Source organism: Gobio gobio, assembly GCF_949357685.1.
Source record: "Gobio gobio genome assembly, chromosome: 13".
Classification (NCBI taxonomy): domain Eukaryota; kingdom Metazoa; phylum Chordata; class Actinopteri; order Cypriniformes; family Gobionidae; genus Gobio; species Gobio gobio.
The window spans coordinates 48030369-48057153 of NC_137106.1; the positions used below are offsets into that span (position 1 = coordinate 48030369).

The following is a 26785-nucleotide window of genomic DNA, read 5'->3' on the forward strand; positions in this document are numbered from 1 at the left end:
ATGTCTACGCTGTGTGGCTACGGCACGTGATTGGCTGTAGAGACGACACCTCGATGAAGAGTGAAAGTCGTTTCCTCCAATCAGTGGAGACCTGAGAGCAAGACAGCACAACCAGAGAACAGAGAGGCAGAGACAACAAAAAAAACAACATCCGAAACACGCAGAACGTAACAGTGTGTCATCTAATAAGGGAATTTCATGTTCTATCAAATTGGTGCACCCCAAATCCCCATCATTCTGACTGAAAACAGCACTATACTTACTTAATAAAGTCTTAGCTTCCTCCTGTTCTGGAAGTAACAAGTTTGGCCATGATAAATCAGCCAAACCTGGGACAGGATGACCTCCTGCCTCAACTGACTGGATAAAAATGGCAGGGCTTGGGTGCATCTCTTTCTCACAAAAGCTCACAGGTTGATTACTGGGACATATGCTCACCATTTGGAGTCTACCTAGAAATCTACGGGGTTGTAACCACCTATCCTGACTTCCTATATTAACTAGAGGTACATGTACAGTACCATCTCCAAGGGTTACAAGGGCACATGGAATCAGAAGGTCTGCAGGTAACTGCCAATCACCTGCACCGGGGGTTCTATGAATACAGACGAAATAAGTGTACTCACTCCCTGCCTGCAACAAGCTGGAACTAACTTGAATGACTATAATATATCAAAACTGTGTGTTTTGTATCACTAGTTAATTGCCCGTTCGCGGAGCATAAGGCGTGCCTGCGTGAGGCGCGCCGCTTCTCCAGATTCCAGCCTTTATTAGAGAGAAGGATATGTTCAGCTCCTTCCTTCCGAAGCTTCGAATATTCGATGATTACTACCAAAGCTTCAAAGCTCAAAAATTCGGACCAGCCCTAAGAGAGGAATAACATGTCTGGTGAGGGGGGCTTTTGCTCTGGTGTTACCGGAAGCTGAAATATGTTATCGTCCGGTTCATGGAGTGACTTAGACATTTCATCCAGCTTCATGTTCAGACCAGACATAAGGCGTACTATTCACAAATATAGCTTATTTTAAATTAAATTACTACATTTCTAAATGCAAAAATCTACAGTGATTTAAAAGGAATGAAAAGAGCGACAATCTGAAAATATTTAATATTTCCAAGTGATCCCTCCACAATCTGCATTTTTTGCTTTCTTTTTAAAGGTCCTGTGGCGTGGATTTTTTTAAATTATTTTATAATATTTCCTGAGGTGTACTTATATTGTTAATATGGTTTTTACATCACAAAATGTCATAATTTAGAAATAAAAGGCATTTTTCTATCTTGATTTTAGCCCTCTGGATTGAATGCTCTGTTTGAAGAGGCGTGTCTGATGTGAGACTTCAGTGTAAATGCCCACTGTTGTGATTGGCTGACTTCTTTGCATTTAAAATGAGTATTAGATTATGTTGCGGAGGGGGCGTGGTTTAGCGAGATCTGCAAGCCTGCCAGAGAGAGACGGACGGCACTCGTGGACCAGAGAGACGCAGAGCTGGAGAATGAGAAAGATTTATTGTACTGAGTTGTTGAGAGCGCAAGTTTATTTTGTTTGTATCTGAGAGTTCTGAATAAACACGAGTCTTCTTCCTCCTTACTCTACGAACTTTGTTACACATGTGGAACCCCTCTCGAATACTTTTACTATGTTTTTTTTACCATCACAGCCGTCGAGATGAACGAATCGTGAAAGTGTTGATTATAGCATTATTTTTAGATCTTTTCCCATCACATGAAAAGCTGCAGTGATGAGCATTGTGTAGACAGACGGTCTGTTGATCGTGTGAATGCAGTGATCTCGTCATTGCAGAGCGTTTTCTCTCACAAAATGCTTTCACCACAACTAACAGCAAACACGACATCGACATGAATACAGTAAGAGCTTTGTGCGGCATAACAGCGTTGTTGATTATAACGGCAGTTTGGACAAGTGTGCAGAATCAGATACACTCGCGAAGTGTGATTGACAGCTCTGAACATTATAAAGAGAGTGTTCTCTGATTGCTCTCTGTAGTTTAAATAACAGATTTGTTTCATGCTACTAACAGAAACGATATGAAGTTGATCGTTTAGTCACTGGCTTGATTCACTGATGCATTACGCTTAGGGCATCAAGATGGCCAGCGCCGGGACTGACAGTATTAAAGGGCATATTGCAGGTAAAATAAAAAATCTAAATTAATATATAACCTTGTATGAAAATACCATATTGAAGGGGCAGGTCAGATACCTGTGTCTCATCTTTTATACACCTATCCTTCTCAATGTTTCTTTTTATTATTTCCATAACCTGAATAATCAAGGATAATCAAACTATGTATCTCTTTCTCTGCTTTCATATATTTAGTTTAAGGATGATTTGAATTTTGAGTTAGCCTGTGGCTGTTTTCTAACCCTAGGGATCCTCTAGGAGGGGAGAGGACGGGGGGAGGATGGAAATAGACCCCCTTGACTTCCCTCAGGTCCATTTTATAGCCCCTATTCTTCTGTTACATTTCTTTAAAGAATAAAAGAAAATCATGTATGTGTGTTTCTCGCTCTCGAAGGAGAGAAATTGCTGTATCTCTGTTTTAGTATTATGTGTTCTTTTGATAAAGGTCAGGATCCACTGACACTGACTAGAGTGCGATACCCTAGTGCCTACCATAGTGCCCAGGCCCAATATTGAAGATGGACATAAATATAAATATACAGCCTACTGATACAGCAAAGACAACGTCGGCTCAGCAGTATTGACAGCAAAATAGGCTACAGAATATGCAATATTTGAAAATTATATATTATATATATATTATTCTGATATTAAATTACAATGATATATGCATTTATGTCAAAACCTAGAGACTTTCAAACACCAAAATGTACTTTATTAATATGTATTCGTGTCAAAAGTACAAATAAACAGATGTTCTTATTCTATTTTGCCTTTATCATAAATGCTTATTTATTTGTAATTTTAAAAAATATAGATTCTCGATTTTCAAATATTGCACCTGTCAGTACAGAACAAAATATTATAAAATGAGACGATGCCAGACCTGAAGACGCCTCTCTATGACCTCCTGGGTCATTGTGATATGCTCTGCTATCTATCCATGTGTGGAAATTTACCGTGACTGTGCATTTTGTCTGCTAATCAGAATCATTCCACATGGCAGTAATGACGTGGCTAGACCTTGAAAACAGTATAACTGTTCAGACATTGTATGTACGATAGGTGGAGGCGGGGATACTGTTAGAGGGAGCGCGGCCTACGAACTCCTTGTGAGACTTGAAGCTGGCTTCTGCTGATGAAACCGCAAACTATTCTTCAGTAAATTTTTCTTGAATTAATCTAACTCCTGACTCTTGGTCTTCATTTTTCACTACTGGTCCTGGGTCCTACGCTGTTACCCCAACAATATGAAAAGGTAAAGCAGGATTTAAAATGTTTTAAAAGGACATAAGAGCACTAATTTAGTAGATAAAGTGGCCGTTTTGTTGGCCGCTTGTAAAAAATGCTGTTTTTCAACATTGCGTCATATTACGTCACGAGAGGGAGTCGCTTGCCGAGCTCTGCATTGGCTCAGTGCAGAATAGGTTGGTATTCAGTATGAGTCTGTGTGTTTTCGGTAGTTTTTCTATTTCAATTTATCATTGTCGTTGTGTCCAGCCTGTCAGGACATCGAGTCCACAGGTTTCCTAAAAAAAAAAGTTAGAAAAACCTGCATGGGGGCGTTTTGTGCAGGTGAAGAGACGACATCTGGTTGGAAACACGTGGTGGTGTGTGGAGTTCACTTTAAACCGGAGGATTATCATCCCAGCGATATGATGAAGTCAAACATTGATATACCCGGCTACACACTGGTTGCGTGGCATGGGCATGGCGTTTATGTCATTACACACCAGAAGCGTGTCTGATGTGGAGCTGCTGCCATAGAAGGCCTATATAGGTATATACTTCATGTTAAGAATAAATATACAGCCTACTGATACAGCAAAGACAACGTCGGCTCGGCAGTATTGACAGCAAAATAGGCTACAGAATATTTCGTTTTGTATTGACAGGTGCAATATTTGAAAATCGAGATATTTTTAAATTACAATTATATATGCATTTATGTCAAAACCTAGAGACTTTCAAACACCAAAATGTACTTTATTAATATGTATTTGTGTCAAAAGTACAAATAAACAGATGTTCTTATTCTATTTTGCCTTTATATATCATAAATGCATATTTAATTGTAATTTAAATAAAATTTATTTTCTCGATTTGTCGTCAGTACAGAACAGAATATTATAAAATGAGTCACATATTTATAAGAAATGGCTTAAATTATAAATGTAGGTCTTCTTTATCACTTATACAGATATTAAAAATATTATTTTGTATTTTACACACCTTTTTATTGATATATGCATTCAATTTTATCATGTCCTCAGTGCAAAGTAATCAACTTCCACAAGAACTATAAACCATGAAATGATAAAAATCTCAAAATATTTTAGATTATGTTATAGAATAGGCTAAACTACCTCTAGTCATACATATAAATCTATAGTTTCTTTTCTTAAATTAAATTATCTTAATTTACTGTGTCCCTGAAGTCATCTTCCACCCTGTTAGTATGTATTTCTCGACTTCCAAAAAAGACCACAATTCCATTGAGACAATTTTCAGGAAATTACATCATTTATTTTTCCTGCTGGAATTCAACCGTACAAAATTAAGTAAGCTTCAACTCTCACCTCTACCTTTTTTTTTAGTTTTTGAAACGTTATCCTGCTTGTCCCACTCTTAAAGTTCCACCCTGTTATGAAGAATGTTTGTCCGGTCAAAAAAATGTAAAAACATGTCTGACATAGTTATAAAAGTTCTGTTTATCTGTAGAAGGTTAGCTAGCTAAATGTTGATCCCTCAAAGAGCTACGGCTAACTTATCTTAAAATTGTCCACCATGTTAGGTCTATAAACCTAACAGGGTGGAAATTCTAATAGAATAAATCATATTTAGTGTATATTGCAAATTCTATATACACATATATGTATATATAAATATTATATATATAAAACAATATTATATAGGTGCAGTTCCACACATTACTGATGGAAATCCGTGCAGGACAATACCGGAAAACTCATCCACTGTTATGGTCTTCCACCCTGTTAGGCGAGTCATATTTAAATAATAATTTGACAGCAACGTTAAATGTTTTGCATACTTATGTTTTATTCTGGGATGTGAGGATCATTAACAGCTTATACAATATATGTTTTTGAACACATTTTTTTATTATTTACCATCCTGTTGGCAAAAATGGGTACAAAAAGTACCTGTTCTTAATAATCAATACATTCTATTCATCAATAATAGTTTTGTTATTGTTTCAAGAATAAATAAAAAAATACCATGATGACATAAGGGACATATACTATCCAAGAAAAATGTGTTATTATGTCCCTAACAGGGTGGAACCCCTTCACGGCCAGTCTCTGAACAATGAATCTACTCATAATTATAATTTTTTTTTTAGTCCCTGAGCTTGACCAATATGTATTCCTACTAGTTAAACATGTCACCGTTTTGGTAGAATGCTAAAAACATGAAAATCATGTACTCCCCCCCCCCCCCCCCCCAACATTTATGAAGCCAAAATGTTACCTCATAATGACCACATTACATTATTTTTTCTATACATTGACTCACTGGGGTCTATAACCTGCAATATGCCCTTTAATTTGACTCTTACCTGACATCTTTGAAATAGAGAAATGCAAGAATTAATACTATGCACACACACACACAGAGAGAGAGAGAGAGAGAGAGAGAGAGAGAGAGAGAGAGAGAGAGAGATAGAGAGAGAGAGAGAGAGAGAGAGAGAGAGAGAGAGAGAGAGAATTTTGAATTAAATAATCAAAAAATATTATTATTTATTTATTTATACAAATTTTTCAGATCAGAACCTGGTCCCCACCCAAACCCCTGCTGCCGTCGCCAAAATCTCACTCTAAACTCAGTTGAAAACTTGAGAGCCCTGTTATCACGTACGTTTAAACAACGTTTACACAGTTCACAACGAACTTTTGTTCGTTCTTCAACAGGTTGGAAATATTTCCACACAGTTGAATTTAGTGTTACCATTTTTACTTCAGAAAAACTAAACGGTCCGTAACCTTTTTCAACTGGTCATGGCAATGCAAAGCATATGCAAATTAGCAATTCTCTTCTCGTAGTAGGTATGTGATTGGTTCTTAAAACGTAATTCTCTGTTGTCAATTGGTTGTGATCGAATTATCTGATCTCTTGCGCCAATCACGACAGGTTTGAGGCAATCAACACATTGAGAGTCGAGGAACCGACTCTATCGGACTCGTCGAATCCCCATCACTACTGCACGAGGCGCTGCACGGAGAGCGCCTGAAACACGACGGCGAAACGGTATGAATACAGAACACTACAGTACTTGTTGCCAAATCATTATAAAGTAATTAATTTCTTGACTAGATGCTGCATTAGCAGGTAAATAACAGCAGTGTGTATGTTTGTCGTCGAGGCTGAGAGGACGCTAACATTAGCAGTAACGTTACCTGTAATAACATAACACGCAAGTCCGACCCAAATGTTGTATATATAAAATTAGTGATGTGAGAAAGCAAACTGTATCGTCATGCTGCCGACGGAAACATAAACGAAGCAGAAACGCATTCGTTTTTTATTAGATAATCTCCAGGGCTCTCAAGTTTGGCGACGGACATTTTGGCGGGGGTTTGGGTGGGGACAAATGAAAACCATTTAATTTAGCGTTTCTTAGTGTGTGTGAGAGAGTGTGAGACCGAGCGAGAAATGCGAAAACATTTGGCCTAGGAGGCAAATTAATATTTCATAATTTGGAATATGTAACTTTTTTTCTTTTCTTCTGAATCCGAACTAAATCAGTTGTCAGAATTAGCTGTTGAAATTCATTTTCTCTTTTTTTTTTTTTTTTTTTTTTTAATACATTCAAAATTACAGAATTCAATAGCAACACAATTCCACACATTTACACATTTTTCAAGTATACAGTGAACGAACAATAGTTAAAGTAAAAAAACAAATCAAAACAAAATTAAAAAGGCATCACAAACATGTTAAATTCATTTAGCAAATACACAGTTTTTTGGGCTTTTCGGTTTTTGAAAACTTTATAGATTCTAAATAACCTTTAAAGACTGTTTGAAAATGAGCAAAATTGGGTTTTGAGTTATTCCATTTAGATTGATGAATGAAAAATTTTCCCATTAACAAAAACAAATCAACAATATATATATATATATATATCATTCTTTTGGAAAAGTCAAATCCATGTGAATGAAGTAAAACAGAGGACACATTAAGACTAGGTTGCAATTCATTTTAGCACTTAGAAATTGTGACATCTCATACCAAAAGAAAGATGAACAGGCACATTCAAAAAATAAATGCACAATAGATTCTTTTTCACAATTACAAAAAGAGCAATTGTAATCAATATCCAGACGAAAACGCTCTAATGTTTCTTTCACAGGATATATTCTATGAGCAATTTTAAATGACACTTCTTTGGTTTTATTTGTTACACAATACCGATTAAGAACATGAAATTCATATTCTCTGGTCAAACTGTTGGCTAAACTATCAGCTGCCTGGACATTCGCGGCACATCATTGAGCAGAAAGTCATAATTTCGATTTTGTAAATCATAATTTCGATTTATGTCATAAAAATGACTTAAGTATGTCATCATTTCAACTTTATATATTTTTTTAAGTGGCGGAAATGGGCTTCCGTATAAAAATGAACTGGAACGCAGCACAAAGCTATTGAGAGTCGAGGAACCGACTCTTTCGGAGTCGACTCCCCATCACTACTGCACGTGGCGCTGCACGGTTAGCGTTTAAAACACGACAGCGAAACGGTATGAATACTGAACACTACAGAGTACTTGTTGCCAAATCATTATGAAGTAATTTAATTTCTTGACTATATGCTGTATTAGCAGGTAAATAACAATAGTGTGTATGTTTGTCGTCGAGGCTGAGAGGACGCTAACATTAGCAGTACCTCAAGCAGTTAAATGTTGCATAGGGCCTATGTAAAATTTGTGATGTGAGAAAGCAAACTGTATCGTTATGCTGCCGACAGAAACATAAACAAAGCAGAAACGCATTCGTTTTTTATTAGATAATCTCTTTATAATAAAGCAGACTGTTTAGATTTATATGAAATGGTAACACTTTACAATAAGATTCCATTTGTAACATTCATAACTAAGGTTAATAAATGCTGTGGAAGTATTGTTCATTGTTAGTATGTTAGTTTCAACATTAAATTGAGTTTGAATTTGTATCTGTTAACCGTGGTTAATGCACTATGAACTAACATGAATGATCAAGGTCAGGGCCTGAAAATAACTTTTTTGACCACCTGCCACTTTTTTTTTCTCCTCCTCGACGTATTTAGCCTGTTCACGTGCGTGTCTGGATTTTTTTGTGTGTGTTGTAAATATAATTTATTCTGAAGAAATATTCTCAGTGTTCAGTCAGCTGACATATTTAAATCTGCATATCTTTGATATTTTTACCTTTTATGAAGGGCATTTCCCCTTCCCCCATAATTTGATTAAATATAGGCTATGCTTCAGCTTTCAGTTTATATTCTTAAATTTGATCTATAAATTAAATTAGAATAATAAGACACTGTAGGGCTGTTACTAATCAAATTAAATAATTTACACTGAAAAATTAAAAATGCATTAAAAAATGTTATGAGATTGTTTTAAATATTTTTGAATATACAAATAAGAAGTTGAAAAGAAATTTTAAACATGACACCGTGTCCTAACTACACGCGATAAGATTCAAGCGATAAACAACTTGTCTGTCCACACCAGAGGCGACAAATCAATCAAAAACCACAGCCAATCAGAACAGCGTGTGGGTTGTTTGTTCAAACGGCTGATTCATTCAAGAATGAGGCAGTCGTTTATGGATAGGTCATTGAATCTTTGATACAAACGATTCAGTCAAACGCTGAATCATTCACTAACATTGATTTCTCCTTGAGAGGCTGCGCGAGCGTCAACAGCGCAACATTGTTATGGTCAGTTTATTAAAATCTTCACATGATCAGTAATATCACGACATTCACTTACACACTGTAAAAGCACAACAGCCAACGTCATCTTGACGTTCAAGACGATGGCCAGAGAATAGGGATGGGCGATATCTTATCGTTTGCGATATACCGGTAAAAATTCTCCCCACGATAAGAATAATAATAACGATAAAGCCTAGTTGATGGCGTGACCCATCCGCACAGTGCCACCGCTGGCCGTGTTGATGCCCTAAGCGTTATTACTTTATGATGGCTGGATGCGTTAGTCAATTTGTATAGCTGAACGGGGGTTGGAGAGAGAATTTTCTTGTGGTGCCCCCGAAGCACTCGGTGCCCTAAGCGCCGCGCAACTGAATCCGCATCTCACGTGCAGAGCGAAAACAACTATGGTGGAAGCTGCGGAAGAGTTAATAGCTAAACGAGGGGCTACCTGAGGGCAATCTGAACCATACAGATGTATTTGCACTCGCTGAGCACTTGGACTGAGCACTTAAGAGATTCGCTCTGTCTCAATCGATCGGTAAAGCACACTATTTCTGTTCAACTCAATGAATGCGCAGTGTATTTGCCGCACATTAAACACTAGTGTGAGGCGCGCGACTGAGAGCGCTCAGGGTTTCACACACACTCAAAGAGAGAGCGAGAGCGTCTTATACCACACAGAATTGATGTGCTACATGTAAACAATATCCTTTGTTGTATATTCCTGCAAAATAATGGCGTTTATTTGGAATTATTCAGCCTTTCATGAACAGGAAGAAACGAATGCACAAACGGGAATCTCATTGGCTGGCGTGCACCTATTACTGTGTTTTGATTTCAGCAAATCAGTTTGAATGAGCGCTGACAACGTGATTAATATTCATGAACCCAAAAGCTCATTATTCCTTAGTCCAGTTTATTTTTATTAAGTAGAAGAATTCGTGGTTTTATTATCTTATCAACTCAAATTACTGAAGTTCTATCATTAAATCATTATTTTCAACTTTTTTGTAATCTGAAGACATTTTTGGGATAATTACTTTTGCTGTTTCTGCTATTTTTACCACTGTTTGCACCATGAGTGTATGAATAACTACAGAATCGGTTTACATGTAAAACTTGTCATTGATTTGAATTATTATTGTTTGTATTGTGTGGTGTTTTTCAGCACAGTTGCACTATTTAAACATTACCTGCACTTTTACAGAAGACAATTATATCTGCAACTTTTTCATTTCTGAAAAGGCTGGTGTGGAATTTTACATAAAAATAAATAAATAAATATATATATATATATATATACATATGCATACATGCATGCATGCATACATACATACATATATGTATTATAGGAGCCTATTTGATGACATGTACGTTTTACTAGATCATTGTTTGTTTTTCTGAGACTCAAGAATGCATGCAGCTTTCACTTGTATCCAAAAACATTGGGAATGATACTACATTTATCGTCATTGATATCGTTATCGCAATAAATACTAGAAAATATCGGGATACATTTTTAAGTCCATATCGCCCATCCCTACCAGAGAACTAAACAAAAATTGTCTGCTTACACTTTAGGGCTGTGATATTTAATCTTATTTTTGCTTTATTTTTATTTCCCCCAAGGATTATAAAATGAAGATATGAGGTAAAACTATTATAAACTATACCCGCGTTCCGTCTAGCGCAACTTCCTTCCCCTCACCGTCGTCATTTCTCCCCAAACATGCATTTAACGTCAGTTTCAGCACAATCTGTGACTGTTGTCAAATGCTCTCTCCACTTTGGCTAAATTGCAGGACATGTTTGATCAAATTAAAAGCACAATCCGCGCAATAGACGCTGTTTCCAAGTTCAAGGTGTGTGTGTGCGTGTTGTAGGGATGCGCGGTATACCGGTACTGGAAAAATACCGGTATATATTTTATTTCAAACGGTACGATATCATGATTTTGCTCATTTCGGTATATGCTGCTGTTCCGAAGTACACCGCTAGGTGGCAGCGCGCTACCCAAACTGACGTGAAACCAGCAAATGTGGCAACAGAACAAGATGAATACAGCAGTTGAATCTCACTCAACACGCACAAAACTCATTAAAAAAAGAGGAGTAGACGTGAAACTTAGAATTACTTTGCTTATAAAACTGCTGAAGAACCATCAAACCTTGCCAAGCATCGGTCACTTAATTCCTGACTTGTAAGACATTATGAGATCGACAGGTGAGTGCATAATTCTAACGATCTAATTTAGACATTTTTCTTTTAACACTGATTAACGCACATACATAAGATCGTATCGTTTAAATATAATGAAATCTCCAGCGTTCGTTTCAACCAGTGACGTTACTTTAGACCTAATATTTGCACGCATACTATTGCACTATTTACATCCGCGAATGACATACCCAACTGTGTTTATGTAACTACTCACTAAAGATTGACATTTTTTACATAATTTTGTGTGTATTTGACTGAGGAAAAACAATTTAATTTGGAATGCACGAGCTCTTTAGGCCTGAGCTCTTTAGGCCTGTGTGTGTGTGTGTGTGTGTGTGTGTGTGTGTTTGTTGTTGGCATGAGCGCAAAGAAAGCTCTCTCTCAAAGAGCTCTCATCCCATATGTATTACGAAATGCTATAAAATCGCTTGCATGTTCAAATTGGCGAGGTTTAAAGAGACGTGGGCAGTGATTTCCGTCAGCTGTCCCGCGACAGAAGCGAAAGTGTTGAATCTGAGCGTGCAGACTGCTTTTATAGTGCATGCATGATGTCTTTTGAAGCCAGAAGCAATTTGCTCATTTTGAGAGAATAGAGATGTGCAGTAATGCTGAAATTACTTACAAAAAAGTTTCCAAATGACTGATTAATTTGATAATCTTTGTTGATTAATTTAATAATAAACATTTGCGGTAATTTCCCGCTTCATAAACCCAAAACTTGCGAGAGTGAGTAAAATTATGCGCAATACCCGCATCAAAATTCAGACCCTGTATGGTATCGATTTAATATCGGTACTTCGGTATTAGATTGTGGTACCGTACCGAAGACAAAATTGTGGTATCGAGCCATCCCTAGCGTGTTGCGAAACGGACCGACTTGCTTCGTGTGCGCGACTAAACCATCAAATACACAACAAAAAGCCTATATCTCAAAATGACCGGCATGGAGAGTATTCACTTAAACACAATTTATCTTAAATGGGTGTAAATAGTTGGGAGAATATGATTAGATCTCCATTTGGTCTTAAAGGGGCAGCATCTAATAAACCTGCTGATGATTGAGCCATTCATGTGAATTAGGGCTGTCACGATATTACATTTTTCACACCACGGTTATTGTGGCCAAAACAATTCACTATATCGCGATATCCGTAGAAACCTTGGGGGAGAAAGTTATCAAATGAATGGGTAACACTTTACAATAAGGTTGTATCAATGTAATAATACAACCTGTATTGTAATTGTAGTAGTTCACAGTGCATTTTAGCAAGATTTTAAATAGTAAAGTTCATAGTAAATGTTGAAATTAACATTAACAAAGATTAATAAGTGCAGTTCATTATTAGTTCATGATAACTAATGTTAATGATAATTAGGAATCTTATTGTAAAGTGTTACCAATTAATTTTTACTTAGTTTATTTAGTTTTATTTTTTACCCAACAAACATAATTGGATAATGATAAACACAGGGTAATACTCTGTTACTGATTAATTGTTTTTGAAGCTCCCTATGAAATAACAAGAGAGAAAATACTGTCAAGTTCAACAGTATGATGAATAAATATGAATATATAAATGTTATTGGCCATGACTAGATTGCGAATACAAATACAAGAATACAACATTATTCAATCATTAAAGAGCACCTATCATGGAATTTTGAAATTTACCTTTCATGTAGTGTGTAACATAGATCTAAGTGAACAAAAACATCCTGCATAGTTTGAAATATGACAGTGCACCGTATATATATAGTTATTTTCTTTCAAAAGTAAGAGTCGACTCTGAGTCATTTTTAAGAATCGTTAGAAGACCGAAGCTTTTTCTCTGACTAGATGACGTCAACTTGTCAAGTTATTTGAATACGATACGCCCACTTATTGCGCTCCAAGACGCCAGTGAAAACTAGAAAACATCATGGCCACGAGACGCTGTGTTCTGAAGTGCGACTCAAAAGCAAACTTCTTTCATCTGCCCAAGGATGAGCATTTGAAGACTAAGTGGCTTGAAGACAAACCATACATCATCTCGATTGTGTGTTTATTAGTCTTCAAATGTCTCTATTTGCATGTCTCGCGATCTCAGGAAGCTTTTATTATGGACTTCTATTATGGCACATGGTTCTTCTTCGTCTGTCTGTACCATATATGGACTACATGTGCGCAGAGCGCCCTCCGGCTGCCAGTATGAATTGAAAACAACACATAAGAGACTCAATCGCTCATGATTAGGCTATATCTGCGCTTTGAGGAAGTATTGAATAAAAAATACTCCTCTGTTTAGAAATTTGACACAGACATATGAGAATCTATCAATATGTCTCCTCATCTGCACACTTTTGAACTAAAAGCCCTGAGGGATGTTGATTTGTCGCAAGTTTTTTTATGAATGAGATCAGCTGAGGCTCATATTACAATCAAACGGTACAGACGCGGTTTTCATATTCATAACTCCTGACACATATTAACAAATTACTGTCACTATAAGACTTTGATGGGCGTTCCGTTTCCGAGAATATCTGCACAGACTCTACCAATAACAACTGACTGGGTCATTGGACCAATCACCGCAGATTAGCGTCACGTAAAGGCGGGGTTTTGAAAATTGAATCACTAATGGAATCATTTGAGAATCGCTGTCAAAACAGGTAAAAATAAATGCATATTATAAGAAAACTAAAGTCTTTTTTGTCATTGCATGCATGCATGCAAAACTGTTGTTGGGGACTTCTAAAACAATATTTGGAACATTTTAAATGCCATGATAGGTGCTCTTTAAAAGAAACTGAGACCGCGACCGTCGACTGGCTCTGGCCTTTTTACACCTGCTCACTTCATTCGTTTTCTCTGGTCATATATCTATCATATTGTGAAGAGATCAGGAGTTAATGTCTTCCGAAATTCTTTCGAGGCGGATTTAAATCCGATCACTCAGATCCACTGCTCCCAGCGCGAGTGCTGAGGGCACTACGTAGGGCCCTATGATTTCCGCGATCACCGAATCGCGGACGGAATCGCGGAATTGGCATATTAACGCGGAATCTATTGTTAACGCGGAATTTCCCGGAATTTGACATATTTGGAATGAAATGCGGTTTTGTGTGGGAGAAGAACGTATGTCTGGGGAAATGCAGACCGGGGGAAGCAAATTTGGGCAACACAACCCCTCCCGTCATTTCAGCTCCTCCTTCTAAACACTGAAAGTATGGCGAAGCGGCTCCACGGCTCTGCTTTCGTCGGCAAAAAAGTTAAGAAACTCAACGATAAGCCCTCAGTACCGAGCCGAGCAGTTCCCTCAGGGAGTGCTTGCTGTATTTTGCCTTGTTTTTTAATGCACTTTAATGAACTGTATGGGAAATAATGCCTTAAATGAACTTGAGAGGAAATGAGATGCGCGGGTCAGCGCGTCTTATGTTGCCTTCACGTGCTCTCGGAATTATCGTAATATACAAGTTTCCTAGGTAAACATTGCACATGAACGCCCTCACATTTTGAAACTTGAATGCAATGCGCTCGTAATCACGACTTCAGAAGTCGGAATCATCAAATTTCCGATAGCACGTGAAGGCAGCATTATCCACATCATGTTTGGCTGAGGTAGCTCTTAAAGTGACAGTAGCACTGATAATGTCTGTCATTAATGTTCAAAGAACAACGGGAACAGAAGATTGTAGCTTTAATGATGATTAATCTATATTTCACTTATTATTTATGCAGTTAAGAAAGGTGTTGATAACTTTATTCAATTGCTGTGTAGACTATGTCTGAGAGGGAAGGCCACAGGCAAATATAACATTTATTATAATAGATTTATGTAAAGATTGTTTTAAGTTCAATTAAATTAAAAGTTAAAAGTTTTTTTAAAGCCTAATAAATGTTGAAATTGGTAGCTTTCGGTTATACTGTAATGTAACGTCATCAATGTTTCATATAGACATTAATATCAGTGATACTGGCCTTCATTCATAAAAAGATGCCATTACAACACACATTTAAAATATACTGTCTTTAAATTGTTTCTAAATTAATTTGGAGAGTAACTGAAATTATTACAATATCAAAATATAAAAAACTCCAATGTTTTTAATTGCAATTAATCATGATTAATTACAGAAAAAAATGTGATTAATTCTTTTTTTTATTATTATCAATTCACAGCACTAATATCTAGTTGTGACTTGAAGTGCTTAGAGTGCAGTATTATGTTGCAGTATTTGTCCTGAAAAGTAAATGTGATGTTTGTTACCTCAATAAATTTAAGGTCATTCCTATTTTATGTTTTATGTTCTATTATATTAACATTAAAAACACTCTTTTTACGACTAAAATAATAGTTAAGGGTAAAAAAAACTGAATTCCCAAAAATTAAAACGGAAAAAACGGAATTTGGGAAAAAATAAAATGGAATTTGGGAAAAAATAAAACGGATTTCATAGGGCCCTAACTACGAGAAGATGCAAGAAAAGACTCAAACGGCCGCCAGTGAAACTGAAAGTAGCCCAAGGCTCAGAATCAGATGCTCAAAAGCACAATCATCTTCATTAAAACGAATGAGACTAAATGCTCTTACCAGTGCTTAGGTCGCTCGTTCTCCTATTATGGCCATTGAACTTGAAATGAGCCGATAAATAAAATACAACTATCTGTTGTTTTCGTTGTCGTGAACTGAATTTGCATAGCCTTTAGAGTGGAAATTGAAGATTGGATTTATATTCATTTTGCGGAGGGGTATAAGGTAAGACAACCTGCATGTTTTTATTTGTGTAGTTTAGATTGTGTAGCCCGTTTCGTTTGCAGGCGCCGTTGCGTGCAAGCCTGCCTAAGCTTGTCAAAAATGTGTTTTTACTGTGGATGGTAAACATTTAAACTTGCATTGTGAAATGCTTGAAGTGTTTTATATATATATATATTAGGGCTGTAACGATTTGACCAAAAATAAAAACCTCAATTAATTGAAGATTTTACCTCGATTACGATTAATAATTATTTTGCTTTCTTTTTTTTTAATTCTTTGCCCTCATAAGGTTTTTGAGTAAGTTCCTGATAAGGTTTGTACTGTAAATATTTTCTACCATTAAAGGTGGATTTTGGTGAGTGCATTTCTTTGTGATTTTAAAGTACTTGAAGGAAACGGTTCACTTTCAGCAGTTATTGTCTATGGGGCAGATTTCTGCTTGTACATCAGATACAGATACATTAGCACAGTCGGCCTACATTACATTTATTTGAATGCATTAATGAGAGAGTGATTGTGTGTGTGAATTACTCATACCGTCTCTATTCATTATGAAGCTGAGGTTTGTACTTTTACTTTTAAGGTATTAAGAGATGCCTATAACGGTTGAGTTTCTAAGCTACTTTAGTGACTTTACTTTAGTCACAGGACAGCGTTGGCACTGCGTTTCTGCGCGCGATCTTCACGTGATGGGCGAGCTTCTGTCTGAGTGTTCGTTTGTCACAATAAATCAGGCATTAGTTAAACATAATACACATCTGATAGTCGAAAACTGGCAGGGCTTAAACCACATACAAATGAGTCGACAAGCGTGCGTGCGTGTGTCAGCGCGTAGGCTATAAGAACAGCAATTAACTGACCTGTATATAAACTGTGTAAAACAAGCAGTTACTATAGTGATTCTGAGCATCTATAAACACAGATAACTGCTCCTGCATCTCTGTGCCTGCAAACTACACTTGATGTGACTGACGGGGCGGAGTCACGTGAAAACCGAAATAACCGACATGGGAAAAATACGTCGGTTAGAGGTTCTGAATGTCGGGTTCGGTTATTTTTCGATTAATCGTACAGCCCTAATATATATGGATTTTATTATAGGCAGGACAAGTCAAGTGTTGCTTTGAGAGGATAAATTGATCAAACATGCGGTTAACTCACTGTCGGCCGCTGGCCGCTTGGTCAGTAGGAAAAAACAAACTTTAATTTAACCAACAGAAATTGCCCCAAACATGTTTTCTAAATTAACTTAATAAAGAAACGAAATATAACAAATTTGACATTACAAAGAAAGCTGAACCATTTTTATGGCTGCAACAGTGTGTAATAGAGAGGGAGGAAAAAACACGGCTACAGTCAGACTCGGGACACCGGAGTTTTACGCGTCATGTTATCATACCAGTCCTGTTCATTTTAAATATTGTGGTTATCGCCAATACCGGTATATTGCCACACCCTAAATTAACACGGATGTCGATATTTCGTGCTTTGAATATCACGGTTATCGTCAATATCGGTATATTGCGACACCCCTAATTTGAATCAAACAACAAAAGGCAAAGAGAAAATTACTTGCAGCTCTTGTATGATATGTTTTTTATTTTATTTATTTATTTATTTTTTTATTATTTGATTAATAAAAAGTTACAAAGAACATCATGTAATGATATTTCACAATATTTTAGGCTACTGTTTTTTCTGTATTTTTGATTAAATAAATGCAGGCTTGATAAGCAAAAGAGACTTTTAGCAAAAACATAAAATAGTAGTCCAAACTTAACACACACACGCACAACTTTTTTTCTTTTTTACATTTGAGCCCCTGCCCCTGAGGAACTTTCTGCAGTGAAGTAAAATAAGCTATGTAAGCTAGTCACCTTTTAAACTAATGAAAAGTTTCATTTGGATTGTAATGTTCAAAATGTCCATTTCTATCCACAAAACTTGCCAGAAGTCATGGTTTAAGATGTTTTTTTTTTTATATTCCGGAGGTGCATGCTCCCAGACCCCCCCACGCACGACTTGGTAAAAACCTCCGGCACGTAACAGCACCGCTGCTGGAAAAATGTATAGGGGAAACACTGCACACACACAGGCTCTTCGGAGCCTTGTAACAAAACAACTCCTTATACGGACCCCATTATAGTCTTAATGCATGAATCATCTCATAAGCTTTCAATTCCCATTATCTTCAATGAACTATGTTGGCAATGCATTTGTACAAGCATTTGTTAGCAATAATGCACAAATGTTATTCCCATCACTGTCTTGCCTAAATATTAATGTTGATTATTATTCTGTTTATTATAATTAGGCCTATTATAATATTTATACTACCATTCAGATATTAACCAAAACCAATAGTTTCATTCAGCAAGAGTCCATTAAACTGATTTAACAATATTAATGTTCAAAGTTTTAGTATTGTATACTGCACAGCAATTTGCCTGGAGGGCCTGCCGGGCAAAAGCCCACAGACACAGCATGTCAGTCGTAGGCATGAGGGAGAAGAGACAGGGAGGATCTGTTTGTCTCTCTTTAAAAGTTTTGGGAGACGTCCCCACCCCCTCAGTCAGTGAGCCAATCGTATTCAGGCTTTCGGAGGGAAAGTTTTACGATCCTTTGTCTCCAAGCAGATTGGTTGCTAATGAAGGAACTATTAAAGATTATTGTAATATGTTGCACAGGTATTGACATATCATATAAATAACCATTCAGATCTTTAAATTATAACTTCGTAGACACCAAACATGCCTTACACATGATTTCCGTTAACCATAGTATGCAATTCTGAAACATAAATCCAACAGAGATTGAATTAATACATAGACCAAACCCTATAAAGACAAATCATGAGATGGATTTATGTTTATATATGTCTCAAGTGGTTATATAGGCTATATGAGTTTAAGATGGTTTAATTGTAAAATACTTGAGTGTCACAGCTTCTCTGCACGTTCTTTCTAGTCGTAAACCTTATCAGTTTTCATGTGTCCTGTAACCAGAGACCTCTTCCTTGCTCTCGTGGGCCTTTTGGGGGGATTGGTCCATGGACCTTCAGATTGAGTTCTAAAGATTATTCGTTAACTTGGGCAAATAATTGCGTCTGATTTGTCGCAACAGATGTTTTTCGCCTGGCTCCACAACGTTGCATGACGTGCGTACTTCGATAAGTTGTTTCCTCAGTAATGTGTTTTATTTAGCATGCTGAACCTTTCCTCCATATATTTAAAAAAAGAAAGAAATAAAAATATGAGATACAATCTAATTGGGTGAGGCTAAATAGCAGGGCCATTTAAAAATCTGCTATGTTCATCTTTGTCACAAAGGTGAGTATAGATAAGAAATTAAATGTGACTCCATTTATGTAGCCTATAAATGTTTACATGTAAGCTCTCAAATAATTTCTCATAGGCCATCCACAGCCAACACTTTATATTAAGGTTACATTATTAAATTCAAAAGTTGTACCTGCTAGTATTATTTAATGTACCTGAGCTAACATGAACTAACAATGAACAAATGTACTTTTATTAACTATCATTAACAAAGATTAATAAATACTAAAACAAATGCATTGCTCACTGTTAGTTGGTTATTGCATTAACTAACATTAAGAAATGTAACCTTGCTGTAAATTGTTACTGGTAAATTAATGTTTCACTGACTTGATTGTATTAAGCCCTGTTGGTAAGTAGTGCAATTCCACTTGTTTATATAAAAACGTGTCTTTCTTTCCAGATGGAGAAAATATACAAGCTTTTAGAAAACAACCAATTAGAAGGGTTCTATAACCAATTTCTTGAACTTGGGATTGCGAGTGTGCAGGATTTCACTGACGGTGTAACTGATGAAGACTTGCACAACATGGGTAAGATTTTGTGTACAATGTTTTCTGAAAACGTTACTTCCTATATTAGAAATACAATGAAATTGTACATTAATACATTACATTCTCTTGGTGTCTCCTAAGATTTTACCAAAGTTCAGAAGAATAAGTTTAAAAAAATGAAAGACGAGATTCAGAAACTTGGTGCAGGTCCTCCCCAAAAAGGATCAACAACAAAATCACTAGAGGCATATCGCCTGTATTATTCATTTCCAAAATGCCCAGAGCGTAGAGAACTACATGGTAAGTATTTTAAATCTAACTTTGAATTATTTGTTTATGTGATGTTTCTGAAATGGAAATCATTTTATTGATGACTTTGTGTGTTTTGCACAGATTTGGACCCAAACCAAAACACAGTGGAGGACCTTATTCTGAGGATTAGCATTTTTGAGAACCTCAGTAACCAAATGGCTGTGTGCCTGTTCACTGGTGATGGAATGCCTTTGACAGATGATCCATTTTTCAATACATGTTAGTTTCATTTATATTCTAAGCACTGAGCATTTAATGCATTAGAGCAGGGGTGAAAAACTACAGTCCTGCAAACTTCAGTCCCAAACCTGATCCAACACACATAGCTTTAGTTTTCAAATAAGCCTGAAGGACTTGATTAGGTGCATTTTAAATTAGGGTTGAAACTGTGGGTTTGCACCTCAGTTCAGTAATGCCAACATTGTGTTTTTTTTGCCAGATAACTTTTCAGACTACCCCGGCAACTTTTAATTTTCAAAAAGCACCTAGCTATTTTTAAAATGTATTTGGCGACTTTTAGCAACTTTTGAAAACACACTTTCCCACTAAATGACACAAAAAGCATACTGTATAGGGACTACATTTGAAATGTTCTTTGCGACCATTAAAGTGTGTAGCATGAATGAAATTCAGGTCTACTACATACCCAGTCTTGTCATTGTCATGTGGCTTCATGGAATAGTAAAGTGTCCATTTAAATACACACGTCAGAAACTCGCAAATAATGCTGGGTACACACAAAAAGATTTTTAAACTCTTAAGATGGGCTCAGACTAGAAGAGTTTTTAAATCCAAACCGATTATCAAATCTGGAGGCATCACTCACGTAAGGAGAATCGCCACAGTTTTTTTTTCTGCACACACACTACAAGATTAAAATAATATTTGCCTATCACTCAAGATAGTTACTCATTAAAATATTAAGATGCCAGGACAAGCACCTCACGTGATCTCATGGGGAAGCGGATGTAAAAATTAATGTAGATCGTCATTTATGTTTACATTTGCGAGCAGATTTCTACACTCACCCAGTATGTTCAAAACCAAGGCGATATCAGCCTTTCACTTTGTCTGTACAGTTGTTATGTTTTCGAAGACGTTATACAAATAGACATGTTGTTGCAACACTCCACACGCCGGTCCGTCATCTCCGCTGTTCAACGGACCCGCACAGCAGCTTGTTTTACAGTCGCGATTTCAAACATCAACATTCACTTCTCTCATTGGCTATCGTGAAAGAACTGATGTAATCATCCATATTTAAAATCCTAAATCTCAAATATGTTTCATATGACCGGGGTGGCCCTGTTTTCTGTGAGCAGATCGATAGGTGTAAGATTCGATCTGTGAACGCCTCACATTATCAGATAATCTGCGCCGAACATCGAAACCGATTGAGGTCCTTGTCAAGATTTTTTCTCAGATTCTCGGGAGGGGAAAATTAGGCATAAATTGGCCTAAAACTCTACTAGTCTGAGCCCAGCTTTAAAAGAGTTTCAAAATGTGAGAGACCACAAACATGACGATAAGAAATCCTAGATTTAATCGTTTTGTTCCTCTAGTGCAGGGGTGGTGAACTCTGGTCCTGGATAGCCACCGTCCTGCAGAGTTTTGCTTCAACCCTAATCAAATATACCTGACCAAGTTAATCAAGGTCTGAAGGGTTACTATAGGAAGCTACATGCAGGTCAGTTTTATCAGGGTTGGAGCTAAACTCTGCTGGACTGAGGCCCTCCAGGACCGGAGTTTGCCACCCCTGCTCTAGTGTGTGGAGTGCTGCGATGTGACCAAGAAAGCACACCACCCACAGACATATTCCATTCACAAATAACAGTCACGCCTGTGAACACGGAAATCTTGCAAAACATCTCAAACGTGACTTTAAAGTAAACAAACATGGCGTACAATCGGGAAGAAGCAATTGTACTTATAGTGTTACAGCGCGAGCTGGAGGTGAGTCTTCCGGTATTGTTTCGTCTCATGTGATCATCTCCAGCGCACACACGCTTGTGTCCTCGGGGATCTTCCGATCAGGTTCAGTCACTCTTAACACACCTCAAACTACAGGAAAATCTGATAAGATAATCTGTAGAACCATCAAGATAATCAGGACTTTACCTAGGATTGTCGGATAGGGAGAAATCAGACCAAAATCGACCCCATTATCTTTTCACGTGTACCCAGCATAAGAGGTCATCCTGGTACTTTGGGAAGTATTTTGAACACAATAAATGTATAAATGAGGCACTTCCACGTAATGACATCATAACTCAGTGACATCAGAACATTATTTATCAACAAATTGCCCTTCTAGCAACTTCTCCTGAAAATTAGTTCCCCTGTTTTTTCTTTTTTCCCCGTTTTACCACTTAGACTGTTGTTACTCAATACATGAATTTAATATTTTTGTCATAATAACCCCATGATCAGAAAGCCAATCAGTAATCATCTGTTTTAAAATTACAATGTCCAGCATAAGTTGTTTTTCTTCTATACAGTATAAATCAGATTTCCTCGGATCTAACCCTGGAGGGCCACTATGCTGCAGTGTTTAGCTCCAACCCTGATCAAACTCACTTACCTGTAATTTTCTAGTAATCCTGAAGACCTTGCTCAGGTGTGTTTGATCAGAGTGGAGTTCAACTCTGCAGAGCAGTGGCCCTCCAGGAAGGGTTTTGAGGAACCCTGGTCTAAATGATTGTCTTAATAATGATTACTGTCTATTGATAATGTTACTTTATCACTGATTGTACTGAGATTTTTTTTTTTTGTCCTTTCTCACAGGGTCCTTGAAAGACAGGCACATTGAAAATGGAAGTGAATTGTTTGCCGTATTTACACCAAAAGAAAATTTAAGAGGGTCTCCCAGCCTCCCCCTGCAAAACATCATAAGAAATGAAGGCCAAGACTCTTGTCACGTGACAGACGTCTTCTGTCACGTGATGCTAAAAGTAGCAAGACAAATATGTTTTTGTTACAAAAGAAATGGCATAAGAATTTTTTGGTAACACTTTAGAATAATGGTCGAGATTATTAGTAGTTCTTGTTTTTTATTTATTTTTTACTCAGAACAGGGTAACACTTGAGTAATTAGTGATGCAATTTATGACCTAGTCACTCTGTAGGAACTACTAGCGATCTGGACCATTATTTTAAAGTGAAAAAGATGTTTTCTCTGGTCCAGATATAATCATATAACGGTCTACATACAATATTATTGTCTGAATTTGACACATACTTTTTTTTTTTAACAGGGCAGGTATGCAATCCGTGTAGACCTGGAGCATGACACATTGATTCAGTTGAGAGGACGGCTTTCACTTGAGAGTGGAATACCATCACATGTGCTTCACTTGAAGTAATTATTTTTATTTTGATGCACAACAGTGGATAGATGGCATACTACAAATTGTTAAACTGTAACAAGTACATCTCTGGAAAATTGTAGTTGTGTGAATGGTTAACTTATCAATATTTAATGTTGCCCTTCTTTATAGAGACTATGAATGGAATGTCAGTGAACCGTTATTTAATCTTGGGATTAATGAAGAAACACTGCTGCATTTCTCTCTGTCTTCATTCCATGGTGAAACAACGCAGATGTTCAAACTCTGGCACAGTGATATCATACCATCTGTGAAACAAACGGAGAAGGGTCTCAGCGTTTTTTTCTCAACTTTGAATGCCATTGTAATTTTCCCAATCTTTAACTTCTATTAATATCAAAATAATTTCCTTTCATACAAAGTAGTCACCTCACATACAACCTTTTGATTTGTAGTTTTTAGCAAGATGTTCTATTTTAAGCCATATTGTAAAGGTTCTGTGTAATCACCTATTCTAATTTTCTAGAGACAAAGAAATGGTGGAGATGGGTTCAAGAAAGTGATTGCATACATTCGAAAAATAAGTGGATGCAATGCCTTAGCCCAGAGCTTGTTTCAGACTGTTTGCCGAAACGAGACTGCTACACGCATCCAGAAGGTGAGTATATGTTGCTCTTACAGTTTTTCTCAGTTGCTTTTGTGCATTTCTCAAATCTTTCTTAAATTATGCAAAACAGTAAGTTCATTTCTTGAAAGAATTCATACAAACAGCATGTGTGGTGCTGTTGTATGAATTCTTTTTTTGAGACTTACCAGAATGAATGAGGCTTACCTGCGAAAGCGTATAACTTGCTCAAAATCCTTAGTTCATCTCTCAAAAGCAAATATTTATCTCAATGAACATATCAATGCCACCAGAATGACAAGTCCTTGTGTCCTTGTTCACAAACAAGATAGTCAAAATGTTTAGCCACATTGTCGATATAACAGTGCACACTGTCAGAATTCAGTTATCCTTTTACTGTTGGTCTGTCAACAAATTACAGTAAAATGTCATTGCATATAGGGATGAAACGGTATGGAAATTTAACATCACGATTATAGTGACCCAAATTATCACGGTTATCAATATTATCACGGTTTTGTTCAAACAAAATGAAAGTGTTCAAAAAGAACAGATGCACACACTTAAAACATTTCAACAAGTTTTATATTTGAAATTCAACAAACAACAAATAACTAAAGCAGCTCTAAGCACTTTTTTAAGCTAGATTCTGTGGGATTTCCTTAATGGCCGTCATCAATAGCAACGCATAACACATAAATAATAACAATTTGTCGTAAATATAATCTCCTAATATTATCACTGTAAATATATTCCCAAGCAATATTCTCATCAGTGTTCTATCAGACACATTTAAATCTAGCTTATTTTGTGTTAGAGCCCAAACAGTATCCTAGTGAAATAATGCATATCCATATTTCCATATGATTTGACAGTTTATTTTATTAAATATCAAAATGTGTGCATCATACCTGACACCTAGATGAACACTTTACAGTCTTTTTATGACAGTCATTCTCTTCAAATGCTATTGAAGTTTGAAACGTGTATAACGTTACCAATGTTGTATGTAACTTTACAGACGGTCCCTAAATTCGCCTGCGTTATGCCAGTCATATCAGATGCGCTGTGGTTCTGCTGTGTTTTTTTAAAACCATTTTCGCTGCTGAAATTGAACAAAAACAGTCATCCACTGTATGATGAATGAATCTCCTGCGTACATCGCACGTTTATCTCCGCTTTGAGTGCAGATTTCAGCGTGTGAGAGTGGCGCGCGCTCTGAACAAAACTCCGCTAATCTGAACGCCTCTGATTATGAGATATTGCATTCATAAACTCAATAGAAGCACGTGTAAGTGCTTATAATGCGCAACGCGATTATAACAGATGGCTTTTGAGAAGACTATTATAAGTTCAACAGCCAGAGTGACTAGTGTGCAGCCGAAATAACGTTACACTCGCAAATGGCGGTTGTTAATGTCAAACCCTGATTATTATTATCCCTTAAATGTCACCCTAGTCTTGTCTGAATTTGTTCGTTCGCTTCACGTTATTATTTCCCAGACGTAGGTTTGGTATTGAGGTCAAAGTCCACTTGCCTTGCGTTCGTAGTTTTGAAGTGTTTTCCCTATTACAGCGACTTTCTTCTGGCATGTTTGCAGACAGGGTGACCATCTTAGATTAAGTTTCCCTCAGGACTTTTGTAAAAGCCAAAATATGACCACGCCTCAGATTTGGTCGTTTTAGAAGGCAGAACAATCCCCCGAGTGCTGTCACTGCTTTCTGCCATTTCTCCTCATTCAGAAAACAGCGGTGCGCCAGACTGACGCTGACTGGACAAGATTTACCGCGAGTTTTCACAATCGTGATAATCACACGCGGTTTTAATGATAATAAAATTTTATACGATATTACTAACCGTCACTAAATTTTATCGTGGTTTATCGTGAAACCGGTAATCGTTTCATCCCTAATTGCATATATAAATAAATGAAAAACACCGGACTAAAAATATACTTGACACATGATAACTAGCTCAACCAATTTGCAATGAATGGCTAATACGATGAACTAATGACTAGTTCTGGAGGGTAAGACTATTCAACAGAGAACCATATAATACATTTTGAGCAACATGACATTAGAAATTGATAACAGAAAACAGCAGACGTTTGTTGATCGATCGATACAGACATAATGATGATTTTGTTGTATTGTTTCAGATAGCCATTGTTGAAGGACTTTACCATCTCTTCAGGGAGTTGTTACCCAGCCTTACAAAAAGATCTGATGAGAGGATTATAGAGGACATTGATGTTTTTGAGAGTGCCCCAGTTTGCTGGGCCTACCTTTTGACTCAATCAAAGGTATGATTGCATTATATAATGCACATTTATAAACGTCTCAATTGTTTTGGCAGGAGTGTTTTAACAATCTCGTTTGGTATAATAAATTGCTGTTGTTTTTATACAGTAGATAATTTAACCTATTCCTTTCAAATTAATATGAACATTCCTCACATTGAGAATTAAACTAATGTGAAGCAGAGTGGAACTTGTAATACAGCAGATTGCAACTGTGAGAAATCCCTTACAATTAAGACTGTTGTCTTTGCTAAAAGAGTTTGTTGCCATCAAAATGTAGTGTGAATAGAGGTAAAGTGGAACAATTAGCCCTTCGCTAAGCCCCACCCTCCTTACTGTT

At 36.8% G+C, this 26785-nt stretch overlaps 1 protein-coding gene across 2 annotated transcripts in view; it reads left to right on the forward strand.

Moving 5' to 3' along the window:
- The first annotated feature begins 3191 nt into the window (after positions 1-3191).
- The window catches only part of LOC307136314 (uncharacterized protein), a 49031-nt gene continuing 25437 nt past the window's right edge, over positions 3192-26785 (forward strand). Inside the window, exons 1-10 of one of the 2 annotated variants that reach the window (XM_079833218.1) lie at positions 3192-3404; positions 6299-6415; positions 19789-19918; positions 20021-20179; positions 20273-20410; positions 22976-23142; positions 23446-23549; positions 23689-23881; positions 24044-24175; positions 26305-26448. In XM_079833218.1, the coding sequence (XP_079689344.1) occupies positions 19789-19918; positions 20021-20179; positions 20273-20410; positions 22976-23142; positions 23446-23549; positions 23689-23881; positions 24044-24175; positions 26305-26448 (1167 nt within the window). In that variant the 5' untranslated portion in view covers positions 3192-3404; positions 6299-6415. The remainder of the gene's footprint in view (positions 3405-6298; positions 6416-19788; positions 19919-20020; positions 20180-20272; positions 20411-22975; positions 23143-23445; positions 23550-23688; positions 23882-24043; positions 24176-26304; positions 26449-26785) is intronic. The other variant, XM_079833219.1, reaches the window with a different exon arrangement.